This window comes from Ranitomeya variabilis, chromosome 3, assembly GCF_051348905.1.
Source record: "Ranitomeya variabilis isolate aRanVar5 chromosome 3, aRanVar5.hap1, whole genome shotgun sequence".
In the NCBI taxonomy this organism is placed as follows: Eukaryota; Metazoa; Chordata; class Amphibia; order Anura; family Dendrobatidae; genus Ranitomeya; species Ranitomeya variabilis.
The window spans coordinates 93,777,290-93,798,623 of NC_135234.1; the positions used below are offsets into that span (position 1 = coordinate 93,777,290).

Sequence of the window (21,334 nt, forward strand, 5' to 3'; positions counted from 1 at the left end):
TATCTGTTGTTGCTTTCCTGAAAAATTAGTGTTTTAATAAATATGCAAATAAGATAATAATAATGATAATAATGGTGCACAACAGAGGACTTTCTGTGCCTGTAGTAGTAAGTTCTGTAGCTTGAAGGTTAACTCACTGTATAGTTTCGTTGCCTAGTGCTAAAGAGGCTCGTTCTAGACCGAGATTACAAACTCGGGAGGCAGATACTCCAGAAGTGCTCTGTCACACCCAGAGCACTTAATATATCATTTGCATACAAATGTAAAGATGGATTGCTCAAGAATTCAGCAGCAAATAGTAGATATAAAAGGTATTAATGGATTTAACTTTCAAAGACTTACATGTCCATATAAGTAGGTTGGAGATATGAGGTTTGATTTTAATGACAGATTCCCTTTAACCAGTTATATAACAGCTATTTATCTCTAACATATACCTTTATTGTACAAGGTTCCATCAAAATAGTAGCTTCCAGTGTAGTATCCTGTGGCATGTTCTATGAGATGCCTCACCCATGTATTTCCGGCGCCGGGAAAACTTGACAAAGCAATAAACACTTTGGACTTTGTAGGTAGAAATCTTCTTGTTGTACAGCGAGTATCTTTCAAAGAAGAATAGGGAAATATAACAAGTTATATAAACTGTTGTCTAAAACGTAGCACTTAAAATATTATGCTACCTGGAGCTCTATGTCAAGACCACTCTTAACATATTGACAAAGTGGATTGAGAGTGTGAAGTGTCAAGATGTTTTTATGTAAGTCACAATGAAGCAGGTGATAGAGATGCAGAAAGTACACACAATTCTTGGGTCACAATGTTATTGACTCAATGCTCAAAGTTGGCTAGAAGAACTACAAAAAACAATGTCCTATAGGAAATCTTACTACTCCTCCAACCATAGTAAATGCATGGGTTACTCAGGCCTCAGTACGGTGGTGCATATGTGTGCAATTCTCCTGCACAGTGAATTCACCTCTTTTCTTCTGAGTTCCGACAGCACAAATTTTATGATTTGATAGATGCTCGATCAGTCCTCATAATATCTCACATAAAGTACAGGAAACCCAATGTTTAAATAGTGGGTGAAATCCAACATGGTGTAAAACCATCCCAAAATTCACTTATAGAAAGGTTTTATTGATTACTCACAAATAGAGTTGAGCATTCCGATACTGCAAATATCGGGTATCGGCCGATATTTGCTGTATCGGAATTCCGATACCGAGTTCCGATATTTTTGCGATATCGGAAATCGGAATCGGAAGTGTGCGGTGCGTATGGTTCCCAGGGTCTGGAGGAGAGGAGACTCTCCTTCAGGCCCTGGGATCCATATTCATGTAAAAAATAAATAATAAAAATAAAAAATATGGATATACTCACCCGTCCGGCGGACCCTGGACCTTAGCGGTGTAACCGGCAGCCTCCGTTCCTAAGAATGCAGGGAGTGAAGGACCTTCGATGACGTCGCGGCTTGTGATTGGTCGCGTGAGCGGTCACATGAGTGGTCACGCAACCAATCACAAGCTGCGACATCATCGAAGGTCCTTCACTCCCTGCATTTTTAGGAACGGAGGCAGACGCTTGGACCGGTGAGAGCCGGGGCCGCCGGAGGGGTGAGTATATCAATATTTTTTATTTTTATTCTTTATTTTATACATGAATATGGATCCCAGGGCCTGCAGGAGAGTTTCCTCTCCTTCAGACCCTGGGAACCATTCCGATATTTTGTGTCCCATTGATATGCATTGGTATCGGGTATCGGTATCGGCGATATCCGATATTTTTTGGATATCGGCCGATCCAATCCGATACCGATACCTTTGCATATCAGAAGGTATCGCTCAACACTACAAATTTTCCTAAAAATGAGCTCAGCAATAAAGTGGAACGCCTTGCAGTTGACTGAATTTAGATTTCACCCTCAACATCTTCTGAGGCATAGGGAGCCTCTTTTTTATTGAGTGCAGTTTATCTGAAAGTTTGTGAGCATAATAAAACCTTCCTTTTAATTGAACTGTGTGATGGCTTCACATTATGTTGGATTTTATCTATTTACAGTTTAAAGAAAAATCTGAACCACAAGCGCACATATCATGGGTGCAAACTGTGCAGACGCACAGGGGCCCAAGAGGTAAGGGGGGCCAATTTCTACCTCCAAAGCAGGTGAAATTTTGCATTTTTAGGAGCTCTTGGGATGTAAAGGACCCATATATTGTTCTTGGCCCTTTCCTCTGTCTGCCAGTGATCTGAACTCTCTGTAAATTCCATTGAGAAGTAATAGATCATTTATCATTTTATGACATTTGGGTCATTAAAGCCTGGGCCAAGGAGAAAAAGAACTGGACTGTTGCTCAGTGGTCTAAGATGTTGTTTTCAGATGAAAGTAAATTTTGCATTTCATTTGGAAATCAAGGTCCCAGAGATTGGAGGATGAGTGGAGAGGCACACAGTCCAAGCTGCTTGAGGTCTAGTGTGAAGTTTCCACAATCAGTAATGGTTTGAGGAGCCGTGTCATCTGCTGGTGTGAAATTTTAGAGCACTTCATGCTTCTTTCTGGAGATGGAAATTTCATTCTCCAGCAGGACTTGGCACCTGTCTACACTGCCAAAAGTACCAATACCTGGTTTAAAAACAACAATATCACTGTGCTTAATTGGCCAGCCGACTTGCCTGACCTTAACTCCATAGAGAATCTATGAGTTATTGTCAAGAGGAAGATGAGCGACACCAGACCCAACAAAGCAGATGAGCTGAAGGCTGCTATCAAAGCAACCTGGGCTCCATAACACCTCAGCAATGCCATAGGCTGATCGCCTCCATGCCACTCCGCATTGATGCAGTAACTGATGCAAAAGGAGCCCAGAAGAAGTATTGAGTGCATTTACTGAACATAGATTTCAGCAGGCCAACATTTAGGATTTTAAAATCATTTTTCAAGCTGGTGTTATAACGTTTTCTAATTTACTGAGATAATGACTTTTGGGTTTTCATTGGCTGTAAGCCATAATCATCAACATTAGCAGAAATAAACACTTGAAATAGATCACTGTTTGCAATAACTCTATATAAAATGTGAGTTTCACTTTTTGTATTGAAGAACTGAAATAAATTAACTTTTTGATGATATTCTAATATTGTGAGACATACCTATTAGACTTGTTTACACTGTTAGCCTATGGAATTTCATTCTGGAGCATCAGAGGCTTACACTGTAATAGCTACTTCCGGCTCACGTTTAGACCCATATGTGTGGCGGGAAATCAGAAGAGCCATCACAAGTCTCAGACGAGATGAATAATAGAGAACGTGAGGATCAGTAAGTATATTAACACACTGACACTTTACTACATTACACAGGTTTAATGAAAAAAGTTAGAGTGCTTTTTTTTAAAGTCCCAGATACTTTTTAATAGTGATGCTAATACTACAGTAATTACAAAATGAATGTGATCACATCTGTCTGTGCGGTTTTATTTTATTATTACTATTCTTAATCTTATTATAAGTATTATTATTGCTAGGATCACTATATCAATTAAAGAGGATTTTTCACCAAATTTTTCATGTTGAACTAGACACATGATATAATAGTGGCTGCAGAGTGGAATAAAATATTAGTTTTTTCTTTTTTAATTTTTAGATCTCTTCTCCATTGCGGAAATATTAGCAATCAAATGACTTGGTTCCTAATCAGTTAACATTTCTTAAGTCCAAATTGGTGTTATCAGGCAGGTTTAACCAAAGAAATGTACTGCACCCTGTATGACACTGACCAATCATAAGCAGGCAGCAACACATTGGAAAATGAAGACCACACCTCCCACAGCTTAAATCAACATTTTCAGTGTAAAATATAATGATACAGCCTTGATCTTGATAAAGACTTCACAGTGACCATCTTTGGAGCCATTTTTGAATGCTCCATAGACTTACATTATAAAAGCTACTTCCAGATCACACATGGACTCTAGTGTAAGTTAGGAGTTAGAATAAAAGATATGTCACCCAAGAGAGGACTGGAGCAGCACTGGAAATTGGGAACGATGCCGATCTTAACACGCACTACATTACACACAACAATTATTGGAGTGCTTCATTAAGGGGTTAACAGACATTTGAAATCACCCATCAGCTTTGGCTAAATTGAAGAAACATTTCCATATTTATAATTTTACTGTAAAAGCAGGAAACAAAATAAGATATGAACAAACAGCATTGTTCCCTTTCTACATCTGTAGTTTTTTTGGAATAAATTAAATCACATTCTATTAAATGATATGATAATGTATTTACCGTGTGAGACATTACAGCTTTACTTCTATAGAAGTAGACAAGCTTTACAGAGATATCATGCATACACTGAAAATAAGATAAAACTTGAGAATGGCATAAAAATCTGCCAGAAAAACTTTGTTTCATTAATCTTTCTAGATTCTTTCGCTCTGTTCCCCGGAGCAATGTAGCAGGAATATAACATGTTGAACTTGACAGACTTGTCAATTTTGTTTAACGTTTTTACAATAGAAATTTCACTTGCTGTATGCATAAACTACCGTAGCTTACCAGTAAAGAGATCAATTGCTAAGCAATGCTCTGGCTCAAACATCCTTCTTCTTCACACAAAGAGGCTATCAGTGGGTCCCATTGAAAATACTATAGTTAAGATAACTGGCTGAGTACATTCATACTGCCTGTGCCAAAGGAGCAACTATCAGACACTGGTTGCGTTTTTGTAGGAGTGTATGTTTTACCTTGGGTTATCATAGTTGGGTATATTTGACTTGGACACGAAGCAGGTCCCCGGTGTTTTCTCCCAGCCCTGCTCTACATGAATAACAGGTAACTGTATATATGTGTATAGGAAGAGAACTGTCAGTGCCAGAGACCTGGGCAGGAAAGAGCCACTGGGGACATGCCTCGGACTGGTCATCAAAAACACCTAGATGGATTTGAAAGTACGTTTTCTTTTAAATAATGCAGAGTTTCCTAGGAAAGCATTCATGGCTGCAATAACTAAATCTGACTTGTGCCGCTCATGATTCAGAGAGTATTAATCTACTGTCAGGTTCCTTTTAAAATGAAAGGGTTTAGCCCATGGAAATCGCTGCAGATAAACCTTTTTTAAGCTGGTATCACTACTAGTAAAGAAAAGTTATTTATTTACCCTGCAAATTAAATTTAGTACTGTATGACTATATGTGTCATGATCCAGGTCATGGTTTGCTTCTTGCTTCTCTTTCCCCGGCCTGGTCATGGAGGGGTTGACTTTCCTACCTCACTTTGATTCTTGGGTGGCTGTTTGTTGGTGCTGTTTTAGTTTTAGGTAGCCTTTGTCAGTCATAGTTCATGCTTCCAGGCTAGAGAAGCTGATCTGTATACCCTAGTGATCCTTCTGCCTCTGACTTCCCGTGTGTGTGTCTAACCTGTTCCTTATCCCTGACTCAGTGTACGTTTGGTGTTTTCCCTACAGTGTATGACTCGTCTTGAACTCTGAATTCTGCCTCCCGTTTTTCTGTCTCTGGTACTGTGTTCCCCGACTGGCTTTTGACCCTCTGGCTTGTAGCTTGATTCCTCTTTCCGTCTCACGTTTTGGATACCACCCTCCCATCTGGCTCTGACTTTTGGCTCGTCTCTGACCTGGTGCTTTGCTGTGACCTCTGGTACTTCATTTCCCTGTTTGTTGCTGACTTTGGCCTGTATGACTACTCTGCCGCCTCCTGGTGGCGGCCTGCACTTCTGCACCGAAGTGCTACACAGTAAGTGCATCCCTTTTTCCAATAACATCGCCCCCTGGTGGTGGTTGAGCACAACTGCTCCACAGTTGCATTAATATGGATGATGATGTAATAAACTATATTGTCATGTGGAGTCCCACGGAGGGGACACAGCTGTCCACGTCCAGGGAGATTAGCTACAGTGGCATGGGTTGTAAAAGTCTTGATTATGTTGTGTACCATGGACAAAGGAGCATTAAGATCTTTGGAGATGGACTTGTAATCTTGAGGTGGTTGACATATTTCAACAATTTTGGTTCTCAAGTCCTCAGACAGTTCTCTTCTCCGCTTTCTGTTCTCAATGCTTAGTGTGGCACACACAGACACACAATGTAAAGATTGAGTCAACTTCTCCCCTTTTGATCTGTTTTCAGGTGTGATTTTCATATTGCCCACACCTGTTACTTTCCTTAGGCGAGTTTGAACAATATTGGAAATGTGCCAACAATTTTGTCCGGGCCATTTTTTGGGTTCTATGTGAAATTACATCCAATTTTCCTTTTTTTCTCTGTTTTTTTTTGTGCTGTTCAAATACACACAAAGGAAATAAACATGCATAACAAAACATAATTTTCTGGGACAAATACTTCATTTTCTGGAGCAATTTCAAGGCTGCTAACACTTTCAGCCTTCAGCCACAATGATAGATAGATAGATAGATAGATAGATAGATAGATAGATAGATAGATAGATAGATAGATAGTTGTGGAGAACAAGCAGACTTTTACTGTAGTTAGAAAATGGAAAGATGGACATCATCAGGCAAAATTTATCTGGTTATTTAAAGGGAACCTGTCACCTGAATTTGGCGGGACAGGTTTGCGGTCATATGGGTGGGGTTTTCGGGTGTTTGATTCACCCTTTCCTTACCCGCTGGCTGCATGCTGGCCGCAATATTGGATTGAAGTTCATGCTGTGTCCTCTGTAGTACACGCCTGCGCAATGCAATCTTGCCTTGCGCAGGCATGTACTACGGAGGACACAGCATGAACTTCAATCCAATAATGCGGCCAGCATGCAGCCAGCGGGTAAGGAAAGGGTGAATCAAACACCCAAAAACCCTGCCCATATGACCGCACACCTGTCCCGCCAAATTTAGGTGACAGGTTCCCTTTAAAGGCAACCCATAAAGTTCCCAGACTATTTCCAATCACTAGTAAAGTTGTATACACAGCAATTCCTTTATTCCAGTATTCCACAAAGGTGTCTGATGTGCCATACTAGAGCAACAATCATTTAAATATTAACTTTACTCCTGCAGTGTTGCATATGGTAAGGAGGCAGGAGTAGTCTGGTGGACCATCTCTTCCTTGGACTTGTCCTGCCTCAGATTTTCTATTCAAGCCTTCCTAGCTGTGATTGACAGTTTGAATAATTGTCCAACCATAAAAGGGAATGTCAATATCACCCAAGGAGGTGTGATAAGAAGATTCATGGCAGGACTAGTCTGGCTGAGAGACATCCAACTGGACTTGCCTGTCTCATTAGCATATGCAACACTGCAGGACAAAAGTTCCTACTTGAATAAGTGTCAGTTTGGCAAATAAATACCTTATTGGAGTAAAGGGATTGATGTGTATACAGCAATAGTAGCAGTTGGATACAGTCAGTAACCCTTTTACTCCACAATAAAAAGTCATCTTATTAATCGACGCATGAGTGTGCAGACTTTAATATTTGTTCTCTGATATTTTGGGGCAAATGTGCTATTTTTTCATCTTCAAATGGAAAACAAATCCATTATTTGCTTTCATTATGACTTCCATCTACTTAGTTCTAAGCTTGAAACAAGTGTTTGGGATGAGCTAGAATTACAAGCATGTATCTATTTTACGTGTACTCTCCGTACTGCATATTTTTTTCAGTATTTTGTAGTCTATGGTGAGAATTATATTCAGAGAATGGACTTCTTCATTAAGGTCATCAACACATCATTTAAAAACATGAAGCACATTTTTATGTTTCAACATGTTAGAATAACAAGAGGCCCTGTGACCCATTCCAATTGTTTATTAGCAAATTCATTCTTTTTCCCAGCAGGACAAGAAATCCAGTTCAGGCTCAGCAGAACTCATATGATAATTCAGAGAACAAGCAGCTATGCCTAAGGATGTATGAATTATTAAATACTGGAGCTTCACGGGGAAGGCTCTTGTGTCACTGTATGAGTATTTCATCTGCTGAAAACACGAAGGTGATAATGTGTCAGCTAGCCATTATTTAACAAATCAATACTTTTGATGTAATGGACAAAAGCAAAGCTGTTCTTCGAGTGCAGTTGAGCCATCTTAATTGGGGTAACCATAATGATTTGCATGATCAAACTAATCTAAGATCATGCTGTCATGGAAAACACCCCCCATGTATTGCTTCTAGGCTAAACCCTCATATTCTAATGGTACAGTATTGTTAATAATCTCATTAAATGTTCTAGAGTAGATGCCTTTCATTGGCCAACACAACTCTATATGTTACCACCACCTAAACTACCATTTTTTATTCATCCTTTTAAACACCAGTGGCAATGAAACAAAAATATATTATCTAAAAAAAGCCCTTCCAATTATGAATAGAAAAAAATATATACTCCTTGAATATATCACAATATTCACCATGCCCCCTAAATACTGTATAAAAACATACACTGTGAACCCTGAAAATTAAAAACTTTTTACTATGCCTCCTGAATTAAAATCAAATACACTTTACCCCTTCAATATATAGAAAAAATACACCACGCCTCATAATTATAAAGAAAAAAATGCACTGTGTCCCTTTATTTTGTATTAAAATATACAGGGTGGGCCATTTCTATGGATGCACCTAAATAAAATGGAAATGGTTGGAGATATCAACTTCCTGTTTGTAGCACATTAGTATATGGTAGGGGAAAAACTTTTCACGATGGGTGGTGACCATGGTGGCCATTTTGAAGTATGCCATTTTGGATACAACTTTATTTTTTTCAATGGGAAAAGGGTCATACGACACATAAAACTTATTGAGAATTCCACAAGAAAAACAATGATGTGCTTGGTTTTTATGTAGCTTTATTCTTTCATGAGTTATTTACAAACAGGAATTTGATATCACCAACCATTCCCATTTAATTTAGGTTTATCCATATAAATTACCCACCCTGTACACTGTGCCCCTTAATATATAAAAATATACATTGTGCCTGTTGAATGATTAACCCCTTCCCAACCTGTGACACAGCGTATGCGTCATGAAAGTCGGTGCCAATCCGACCTGTGACGCATATGCTGTGTCACAGAATGATCGCGTCCATGCAGATCGGGTGAAAGGGTTAACTCCAATTTCACCCCATCTGCAGGGACAGGGGGAGTGGTACTTCAGCCCAGGGGGGTGGCTTCACCCCCCGTGGCTACGATCGCTCTGATTGGCTGTTGAAAGTGAAACAGCCAACAGAGCGATTTGTAATATTTCACCTATGAAAACTAGTGAAATATTACAATCCAGCCATGGCCGATGCTACAACATCATCGGCCATGGCTGGAAACCCTGATCTGCCCCCCGCCACTACCACTGATCTCCTCCCCAGTCCTCTGTACTGAGCTCCACTCCCCTCCGTCTGCCTGTCCGCTCCCCCGTCCTCCTGTCTGCTCCCCCGTGCTCTGATCCCTCCCCCCGTGCTCCGATCCCACCCCCCATGCTCCGATCCCCCCGTGCTCTGATCCCCCCTCATACTTACCGAACCTCCCAGTGTCCGTCCGTCTGCTCCATGGGTGCCGCCATCTTCCAAAATGGCGGGCGCATGCACAGATTTGTTCCAGGTACATTTTGATCACTGTGATAAAACCTATCACAGTGATCAAAATAAAAAATATAGTAAATGACCTCCCTTTATCACCCCCATAGGTAGGGACAATATTAAAATAAAGAAAATATATTTACATTTATATTTCCATTAGGGTTAGAACTAGGGTTAGGGTTAGAACTAGGGTTAGGGTTAGGGCTAGGGTTAGGGTTAGAATTAGGGTTAGGGTTAGAATTAGGCTATGTGCACACGGTGCGGATTTGGCTGCAGATCTGCAGCGGATTGGCCGCTGCGGATTCGTAGCAGTTTTCCATCACGTTTACAGTACCATGTAAACCTATGGAAAACCAAATCCGCTGTGCCCATGGTGCGGAAAATACAGCGCGGCAACGCTGCATTGTATTTTCCGCAGCATGTCAATTCTTTGTGCGGATTCCGCAGCGTTTTACACCTGTTCATCAATAGGAATCCGCAGGTGAAATCCGCATAAAAAACACTGGAAATCCGCAGTAATTTCGCAGGTAAAATGCAGTGCATTTTACCTGCAGATTTTTCAAAAATGGTGCAGAAAAATCTCACACGAATCCGCAACGCGGGCACATAGCCTTAGGGTTAGGGTTGGAATTAGAGTTAGGGTTGGAATTAGGGCTAGGGTTGGAAATAGGGTTAAGATTAGGCTTGTGGTTAGGGTTATGGTTAGGGGTGTGTTGGGGTTATGGTTGGGGTTAGGGTTGTGGTTAGGGTTGGGATTAGGGTTAGGGTTGGGATTAGGGTTAGGGGTGTGTCGGGGTTAGGGTTGTGGTTAGGGGTGTGTTGGGGTTAGGGTTGTGATTAGGGTTATGGCTAGAGTTGGGATTAGGGTTAGGGGTGTGTTGGGGTTAGTGTTGTAGTTAGAATTGAGGGGTTTCCACTGTTTGGGCACATCAGGGGTCTCCAAACGCAACATGGCGCCACCATTGATTCCAGCCAATCTTGAGTTCAAAAAGTCAAATGGTGCTCCCTCCCTTCCGAGCCCTGGCGTGCGCCCAAACAGTGGTTTACCCCCACATATGGGGTACCAGCATACTCAGGACAAACTGGGCAACAACTATCGGGGTCCAATTTCTCCTGTTACTCTTGCAAAAATAAAAAATTGCTTGCTAAAACATAATTTTTGAGGAAAGAAAAATGATTTTTTATTTTCACGGCTCTGCATTATAAATTTCTGTGAAGCACTTGGGGGTTCAAAGTGCTCACCACACATCTAGTTCCTTAGGGGGTCTAGTTTCTAAAATGGGGTCACTTGTGGGGGGTTTCTACTGTTTAGGCACATCAGGGGCTCTGCAAACGCAACGTAATGCCCGCAGACCATTCCATCAAAGTCTGCATTTCAAAACGTCACTACTTCCCTTCCGAGCCCCAACATGTGCCCAATCAGTGGTTTACCCCCACATATGGGGTATCAGCGTACTCAGGACAAACTGGACAACAAATATTGGGGTCCACTTCTCCTGTTACCCTTGTGAAACTAAAAAATTGCTTACTAAAACATAATTTTTGAGGAAAGAAAAATGATTTTTTATTTTCATGGCTCTGCATTGTAAGCTTCTGTGAAGCACTTGGGGGTTCAAAGTGCTTACCCATGTCTAGATAAGTTCCTTGGGGGGTCTAGTTTCCAAAATGGGGTCACTTGTTGGGGTTTTCTACTGTTTAGGCACATCAGGGGCTCTGCAAACGCAACGTGACACCCGCAGACCATTCCATCAAAGTCTGCATTTCAAAACGTCACTACTTCCATTCTGAGCCCCGACGTGTGCCCAAACAGTGGTTTACTCCCACATATGGGGTACCAGCATACTCAGGACAAACTGGGCAGCAACTCTTGGGGTCCAATTTCTCCTGTTCCCTTTGTGAAAATATAATGCTTGCTAAAACATAATTTTTGAGGAAAGAAAAATGATTTTTTATTTTCACGGCTCTGCGTTATAAACTTCTGTGAAGCACTTGGGGTTCAAAGTGCCCACCACACATCTAGATAAGATCCTTGGGGGGTCTAGTTTCCAAAATGGGGTCACTTGTGGGGGGTTTCTACTGTTTGGGCACATTAGGGGTTCTGCAAATGCAACGTGACGCCCGCAGACCATTCCATCAAAGTCTGCATTCCAAAACGTCACTACTTCCCTTCTGAGCTCCGACGTGTGCAAAAACAGTGGTTCACCCACACATATGGGGTATCTGCGTACTCAGGACAAACTGGACATTAACTTTTGGGGTCCAATTTCTCCTGTTACTCTCGTGAAAATAAAAAATTGAGGGCTAAAAATAATTTTTGAGGAAAGAAAAATTATTTTTTATTTTCACGGCTGTGCGTTATAAACTTCTGTGAAGCACTTGGGGGTTTAAAGTGGTCACCGCACATTCAAAAGTCAAATGGCGCTCCTTCCCTTCTGAGCCTTGCTGTGTGCACAAAAAGTGGTTTGTGACCACATATGAGGTATCGTTGTTCTCAGGAGAAATTGCCCAACACATTTTAGGATCCATTTTATCCTGTTGCCCATGTGAAAATGAAAAAATTGAGGCTAAAATAAATTTTTTTGTAAAAAAAAAAAAGTACTTTTTCATTTTTACAGATCAATTTGTGAAGCACCTGGGGGTTCGAAGTGCTCACTATGCATCTAGATAAGCTCCTTGGGGGGTCTAGTTTCCAAAATGGGGTCACTTGTGGGGGAGCTCCAATGTTTAGGCACACAGGGGCTCTCCAAACGTGACACGGTGTCCGCTAAAGATTGGAGCCAATTTTTCATTGAAAAAGTCAAATGGCGCTCCTTCCCTTCCGAGCCCTGTCGTGCGCCCAAACAGTGGTTCCCCCCATATGGGGTATTGGCAAACTCAGGACAAATTGTACAATAACTTTTGGGGTCCAGTTTCTCTTTTTACCCTTGGGAAAATAAAAAAATTGTTGCTAAAAATCATTTTTGTGACTAAAAAGTTAAATGTTCATTTTTTTTCCTTCCATGTTGCTTCTGCTGCTGTGAAGCACCTGAAGGGTTAATAAACTTTTTGAATGTGGTTTTGAGCACCTTGAGGGGTGCAGTTTCTCGAATGGTGTCACTTTTGGATATTTTCAGCCATATAGACCCCTCAAACTGACTTCAAATGTGAGGTGGTCCCTAAAAAAATGGTTTTGTAAATTTCGTTGTAAAAATGAGAAATCGCTGGTCAAATTTTAACCCTTATGACTTCCTAGAAAAAAAAATGTGTTTCCAAAATTGTGCTGATGTAAAGTAGACATGTGGGTAATGTTATTTATTAACTATTTTGTGTCACATAACTCTCTCGTTTAGCAGAATAAAAATTCAAAATTTGAAAATGGCAAAATTTTCAAAATTTTCGCCAAATTTCCATTTTTTCACACATAAACGCAAAAATTATAGACCTAAATTTACCACTAACATGAAGCCCAATATGTCACGAAAAAATAATCTCAGAACCACTAGGATCAGTTGAAGCGTTCCTGAGTTATTACCTCATAAAGGGACACTGGTCAGAATTGCAAAAAACGGCCAGGTCATTAAAGGGAACCTGTCATCCCGTTTTTTCCGTATGAGATAAAAATACTGTTAAATAGGGCCTGAGCTGTGCATTACAATAGTGTATTTTGTGGACCCCGATTCCCCACCTATGCTGCCGAAATACGTTACCAAAGTAGTCATTTTCGCCTGTCAATCAGGCTGGTCTGGTCAGATGGGCGTGGTGTCTTCCCCCAGATTTTGCTTAGTTTTCCGTTGGTGGCGTAGTGGTGTGCGCATGCCCAAGTCCAGAATCCACTGCACAGGGGAGGGAAAATAGCACGATCTGCGCCATTCCCCTGGTCATCGGTGGGGGCGGCCATCTTCCTGTGGCCGCGCGTGCACAGATCGAGCGCTCTGCTGCCTGGGGCTTCAGGAAAATGGAAGTGGGATGCCGCGCGTGCGCAGATGGAGATTGCGGCAGCCATTTTCCTGAAGCAGAGTTTGTATCTCTGCTTCAGGAAAATGGCCGCCGCGATCTCCATCTGCGCACGCGTGGCAACCCGCGGCCATTTTCCTGAAGCCCCGGGCAGCAGAGCGCTCGATCTGCGCACGAGCGGCCACAGGAAGATGGCCGCCCCCACCGATCACCAGGGGAATGGCGCAGATCTGGCTATTTTTCCTCCCCTGTGCAGTGGATTCTGGACTTGGGCATGCGCACACCACTACACCACCAACGGAAAACTAAGCAAGATCTGGGGGAAGACACCATGCCCATCTGACCAGACCAGCCTGATTGACAGGCGAAAACGACTACTTTGGTAACGCATTTCAGCAGCATAGGTGGGGAATCAGGGTCCACAAAATACACTATTGTAATGCACAGCTCAGGCCCTATTTAACAGTATTTTTATCTCATACGGAAAAAACGGGGTGACAGGTTCCCTTTAAGGTCTAAATAGGCTGGGTCATGAAGGGGTTAAAGCGAACTTGTGATCAGGATTTTGCTAAGTAAACTACAAGCATTGTCACGTTGCCGCTGTTACACTGATTAAAATGATACCTGGGTTGAAAAAATCAGTCTTGTGGTTGTTTAATCTTTGCTTGCAGTTTTCAGTTAATGAGATGCTCGTGCTTCGGGTTGGCCTGTGGGTGGGTCTTTATCTGGTGCTTTGGCCTCCTGTTTATCGTTGTTGCCTAAATCACAGGTCACTGATGCTTCAGTGACCTGCCTATTTTAAATGTTGCAGTTAATACTGTGGTCCTTGAAAAAATAAAATGTACCTCCAGCAAAATAGTTGCAATATTTAAAATAGGAGTCAGGTCACGGAAGGATCAATGACCTGTCATTTAAGCCACAATGATGCATATTAGGCCAGAGCACCAAAAAAGGCCCTGCCCCCAGGCCGCCCCAAAACACGAGAATCTCATTAACTGAAACCTGCAAAGATTAAACAACAACCACAAGATGGATTTATTCAACTGAGGTATCATTTTAATCAGTATAACAATGCCAACCTTGACAATACCTGTAGTGTATTTAGCAAAATCTTGATGACAGCTTCGTTTTAAAGGGGCTGTCTGGTCTTAAGCCACAAGTCTGCAGTCACTCTACATGACTGCAGACTTGACTTCACACAGAACGCACATTGCACACTGTGAGGATTCTTTGATGCCGGTGGTCATGTAAGTGCAAGTATGCAACATGCATACTCTAACATCATTCTGACTAAACGGCTTTGTTCAATACACTTGCTTTGAGTGAGGCTGCACCTATCTAGTAGGAATGTGGACAATAGTATGCATATTGCATACTTGCAGTCACCTGACTCCCAGCATCAGCGGAGGAGAATTCTCACAGGGTGCAGTGCGTGCTATGTGAGGATTCAAAAGTCTACAGTCACATCAAGTGACTGTAGACTTGTAGCTTAAGCCTGGACAACCCCTTAAATATACAAATTGACTTCTAAGTATAAGAATACACTATACACTAACCGATAGCCATTTCTATATTTAGACTTACAGAAACAATTCTGTCAATCACTGATAGTACCGCCCACTGGAGCAGAGGATAACATTACTAACATAAGGATTGTACTGAATCTTTTCTCACAAAACTATATATCAATCTGCTCAGCTCCTTCAGCTCTATAACATGATGCTTGCATATTGGACTGAATGTTCATAGTGACAGGTTCCCTTTAAAGACATTACGGCAATGGAACAAATCAGCAGTGCTGCATGTAGTCCCATGGGGCTTCCTGCCTAGCGCCTTGACCTGCGCTCCCACAGTTAGTTTTAACTAAAATGTTGAGGAGTCACTGGAGGGTTTAAAGGCACCCCAATTGGGAAACATTGCTTTAAGCATTAGTAATCTACCATATTTGTAATCTCCTGCAACAATATAAAGATTAATGAGCATTAATGTATAATAGGCAGTATGTTGCAGACCACATTAGTATACCAATGTACATTAGGCTGTCTAAATTATTTTATATTTCAATTTTGTCTTACAATCTACCTTAAATAATTCCTATTCATATTAATGCACAAAATAATATATTTTTTCTTCTAGTCTGTTGCCAAGTCAAATCTTTCACCACGTCTGGCCTTCTATAAACCCCAATAGACTATAATATCTAAGATCGAAGAGATTGGACTATGCTACCATGTGGGCATATTATTGAAACACCAGATACATGTATAGGCAGGGAGCCTGAAGGTGTTTCAACCCTTATTGTACAATGCATTTTACATTGGTGCTGCTATAAAATCAAGTTAATTAAACCGCTGTGCCCTAAATCCACTTTCAGTGAATTTCTAATAAGTCTCCTAGCATTGCTGTCAGCAAACATGTCTTGTGTCACTAAATTAAGCTATCTGACTATTGTAGCTGCCTGTAATAAAGAAATGTCTGTGGTTGCCAGTCCATCATCAACAATAGCTGCCAGCAGCTGTTTATTGCACAACTATAAGAGATTTGCTCATTGACAGATTCATGAAATGGCATTCACTAATACTTGGATATTAGCCAACTGCTTAAAATGCAATATTTGTGGACAGCGTAGCTCTGATTTGCAGGTTAGAAACACTTTGACATTGCATACTGCTGCATACTGTTTTTCGCCAGTGGTAACACAGACAAAATGTACAAAATTGGTGAGTAAAATCAGTTAGTTTTAAGTTAGACCAAAGAACATTAAAGGAGTTCACTTAATCGGTAATAAAATGGCCCCCGTAATTGAAGCCATAGTCTGTGCTCTGCATATGTGCGACAGACGCCCCATACAAGCCTTATCCCTGTGCATTTATTATATTAGGCATGCGTTCCTATATGAATGATAGGTGTGTGAGTGGGTGTTTCATCAGTATTTTGCACCTGAACTGCCTCCACCTTTATCAAGGGTGGGGCTGCTGCATCGCACACTGCATTAGTTTTGTCACCTGTGTTGGTAAATATGGCTGCCTTTCTTCCCTAAGTTTTTTTTTAACTTCTTGTGTCCTTTTGATGGGTTTTCTGCTGTCACGTAATTCAAACAGCAGCCTGTGCTAATCACTTTTCAGGACGGGCTGTAGTCTGAAGGAACACAGCTCTTGAGATCTTTGTCTAAACTGACAGAGGAGCTGTATTGTAAGCACACATAACAGTGAGCTGCTGGAAAAGTGTTAAAGCAAAAAGGAGAAAAGCACTACTGTAGGGCATGCACGCTACACCAAAAAGAATCAATTAAGTAAAAAATAATTTTTTTTTGGCACACAATTGCAAAACGTAACATAAAACATAAGTAAAAACATGTGGGTACAACCAATCAAAACCCCCTCCAAAAGATGGAATTCAACAGGGTGCAATTTGTATATAACAACCCTACAGCAGTAAAGCAATATGGCTCATGATGAATATTGTGACGTGCACCCTGGAGTCTATATGACTGATAAATACAATAATATATAAGAATAAGTTAGGACTATGTCCCTAATATGACCCATAAGACCCAAATGAGGGTCTAGAAGTTCAATTTTGCAAATTCAGCATGAGGAACCCCTGCAGTCAGAATACCATGAAAGGACCCAAACCTAAGCTGTGATAAGAAACGCGGTAAAGAGCGGATATATGAGGCATAGGCTAGTGAAAGGATAACAAGTAGCCACCCAGCCGATAAGAAGAAAAAGCCACCAGCACTATAGCCAAGTGTATCAAATGAGGCACTCACAGCAACACTTCCAGGGTTGGATCATACAAGCAGGAAAGTCCAAGCAGATGGGGACATGAGTGGAGGACCAAACGTGGTCCCACGCATATTGCTGTAATCAGAACGGCTTCATCAGGGGAAGTGTTGTGACAGGAGAAGAAATAAATTTTCTCCTGCACAAGGTGGACTGACGATGAAGGAAAAAAAATATTTCCGCTCAGTCAAGAAAGGAGAAGATTTATTTGACTTGCTATCACACAATTCTCCAAAAGCTCACAAGTATGTGTATTTACAATTCAACTTCTATCCACTGAGAGACTTGGGAGCTGCGTTTCTTCATACTTCAGCCTATTCTGAAACGTGGCTAAAATGGGCTGCTGTTTGAACTATGTGATCGTGGCATTTTACTACCTTCTTGCAGAACCTCATTAATTTTCATGAATCTATCTCAAACCTAAGTAACAACTTGATCTCCTTTGATAATGTGCTAAATATGCCATATTTAAATTACTTTATTTAAAAATATTGGGGCCTTTCTCCAAAAAAGTCAATGCAAAATGCTAGCCACTAGGTGGACCTTCTATGGGTGTGGGATGATGGACATGTCTCTTTTAGCTTTAATATTTTTGAAACATAATAGTTTTTTTTACAATAAAACATTAGAATCCCTAACAGCAACCTGACAAAAGGTTATTATAAAAAAGTCTTTGTTATTGTAATAGCAAACTCTGAAAACTGACGCCTACTGTCACTAAACACATTTTTATTCATAATGAGGCCATTGGAACATCACATTTTCCTAAGCAAGGTCAGAAGGAGATACTAAATTTAGTTACAAGAGACTAGTGAAAATAAATCAAAATGTTCAATTACTATCCTTCAGCAGTGTCATCTTTATTACTAGATTTTATGGCAAAGTTGAAGTTTTATGATTAACTTTATGTTTGCATTAACCTTTTGGTCCGAATTTCTAAACATTTTAAAGTCTATGCACACCAAGGCCCATTTCATAAAATAAGTCATCATCTTACATAATTCCAGTGTTTGTTTCTGCTACAATAATGAGCACCTTTCTGGAAAGACGAAGGATCCACAATTTAGCATCCTTACCTTGCATGGGAGTTTGGTAGACTGAATAGTAATTGTCATCCCTTGCGACATCTAATCCACTACTGTCATTCAAGGACCCAGAACAAAAAGAGGAATCCAGGCGTTCATAAAGGTTAAACTGAACTGTAGGGTAACCACAGAAGCATTCCGGCCATTGGATAATCGCTAATGGGTATTCCTATGAGGAGACAGAACAATCATACATGGTTAGACAAGAAAATATCACCTTAAAATGAAAACAGCTAGTCAGCAAGAGTTACATTATAGGAGGTATGGAAGGAGTGAAGTTACCAGAATTGATATTAATGTGCTATATAATGTTTATATTAAATCACATTAGAGGATAAAATGAGGCGTTTGCATACATATATAATTTATTTATGGCACCAGTGAGAAGACAAATGATTGACTGTGAAGAAGCAGGATATTGAGAATATATTTGTAAGACTATACAAATCTGCACAAAGAATTGGTGAGAGATCCTGCCGAGTGAGATGATGGATCTCAGTAACTTGTACATTTTTCATACTCTCACACAGAGCTGTTAATAGGCAGAGTATTGTTTGCTGCACATTAATATGCAGAAATTTCATCCTCTATCTCTCCACGGCATCCTCTTTTAATCTTGTGACCTTCTCTTCCTTAAACTTCACAGTTAGAAAGTAGAGAAGTGTAAATGATTCTTTGGAGACTAGAATCTAAGCAAGTTCAGACATGTTTCCGATATGAATGAAATTAGATATTTCACTTCATTTACCCTACAGATGGAACCTGACTAGAGGAAAATATTCCCTATATATCCTTATGGGCTCATTTCCACCTGAACTTATGAAGACATTTATCACTCTATGTCAATTTTTTCAACATACGTAATTGATGCAAAGAAATAAGCAATTCCAATTCCTATGGTTGTTATTATGCTGAGATTTCTAATCCTAGTTATAACATAAGTGAAGGAAGCACTGGAACGCTATGGTGAATAGGTGGGCCCAAATGTGTGCTTTGGGTTGACCTAAAAAATTGCTCTATAATTATCTGCCAGATATGGTATGCGTTAGCCATTTATCATGGTGGAGCTTCTGAGGATCTGAAGTTCAATTATAATTTAATCATATACACTCATAGTAAAAATAGTTCTGCTTTAGCTCAGAGTACTAGACTAAGAAATAACCTCTTACAATACCTATGCTAGACAGCAATCTAGGATCTAGCTTGTAATAAAAAAATATTACTTTCTTAAAATACTTAAAAAGTTGAAACATTATGTCTAGACGGTGATCTTTTTTAGAGTTTGTGACCCAAATTTCCAACAAAAAAATTCAATACAATACTGCAACATGCTAGCTACACCCTTGAAAAATCTGGTGTTAACACATCAACATCATTCATCTAAGGAAATGTTGAATAAAGAGCAAAGGCAAGAAAGGGCACATCTGTGTCTCAGTATTAAAGCCATTAGTCAATAATAGATATAGTAAGACTTCTTTAGTTAAAAAATGAGCTCTGAGGACCTTAAAGTAGGTCTTTAAATATTGTAGCAGCCTAAACTCAAATTTTGAGCCTAAGAGTGGATTCACATAACTGACTGAATGTCTCTCTGATGCTCACTTTTTCATCGGACAGCATACAGACCATCTGAGTACATGTTATGCTAATTCTCAAAATTGGATCAAAATAGGAAAAGCTATGAATTTGACCGATTTTCTTTTCGGATCCATCATATTGATGGATGCGTGAATAGATCTGTGATACTTTGTGCTAACAGAAAAGGGGGCTGTCCAGGACTTTGCTTATTTTTTGTATGGGGCCAAGAATTTACCGACAGGTAGTTGCTAACCTGCCTGTTCTGCCTGGAGACAATCTCTTCCAGATGAGAGCAGTCACAGACACTCCTGTTGGCGATTCTCCTACTACACATGATTTGTCATTGACAGAGCAGCTTTTTCTCATCTGCTCTACTCTCTGAATGGGCCATCTCTGCTCATGTCATACTGATTGATAGCTGTCTCCCTCCTCCAAAGAAAGATCACAGCGCTCCATCCAGGTGTAATGGTAAAACGAAAAGTAGCTTTATTATGCCATAAAAGTAGCAACGTTTCGACCTAAAGTAGGTCTTTTTCAAGCATACACAAAATACAAAAGGCCGGCCTTAAATAGTGTGGATACCACGCAGGGCACCAATCACCATTCAGTAGCCGCCCACAGATCATAAATATTACATCAGATTACAAAACAAACATCAGACATCCACCTATTAAAAACCAGCTCAAGCTAGTATATATAGCAGTACAAAAATATCAAAATACAGTGAACTTATACAGACTAATAAATATAAACAAAGTACTGTGCAATCCCTTTAGTACATTCCGGTTGTCATGGAGATCTCCACCAATCCACGCCAAGTACGGGCATGATTCCAGGCCAATCAGATCTCTCACAGTATGCCGCCAAATCAGGTCCAACCACCTATCAGTGATCTTAAGACAATCGGACATGTATATGTCTCCACTTAAAATAGCCCTCACAGGCTCATAGTGAGCATAACACACTCACGTCATACTCTGGCGTCTTGTCCCGATCATCAAATCGCGGCGGTATGTGTGTGCACGCGCACCATAGACCGGAAGTGTCCACACCATGATCCGGCAACCTGCTCCGGTCCCCAGATAGCGGCAATATGAGTGCGCAGGCACGTCGTGAATAGGAAGCATCCACATGTAGTGGATCAACCAGCCAGCGACGCCGCCCGCCCACCCATTACTCACCGCATCATGTGACACGAGGCAGCGTCGGTCACCAGGGCAACAGGCACAACATCCGAGGCTCTAGCAGAGATTACAAAAGGAGCAATCATTCCCCATAAGAATAAACCAAACTCCAACCTATCCCCTATTCATATTAAACCTATAACCCAGTAGACATTATTAGTGTATAATTTTAAGCGACAGTCGGGGGGCATAGAGAGGGAAATCACAGGTGAATACACCC

The 21,334-nt window shown here is 40.7% G+C and overlaps 1 protein-coding gene across 2 annotated transcripts in view; it reads right to left on the reverse strand.

Moving 5' to 3' along the window:
* WSCD1 (WSC domain containing 1) overlaps positions 1-21,334 on the reverse strand; it is a 428,603-nt gene that overhangs the window by 7,942 nt on the left and 399,327 nt on the right. For both annotated transcript variants that reach the window (XM_077294396.1, XM_077294397.1), the window contains 2 exons: positions 18,347-18,524; positions 438-602 (listed from right to left, as the gene is read on the reverse strand). In XM_077294396.1, coding sequence (XP_077150511.1) covers positions 438-602; positions 18,347-18,524 — 343 coding nt within the window. The remainder of the gene's footprint in view (positions 1-437; positions 603-18,346; positions 18,525-21,334) is intronic.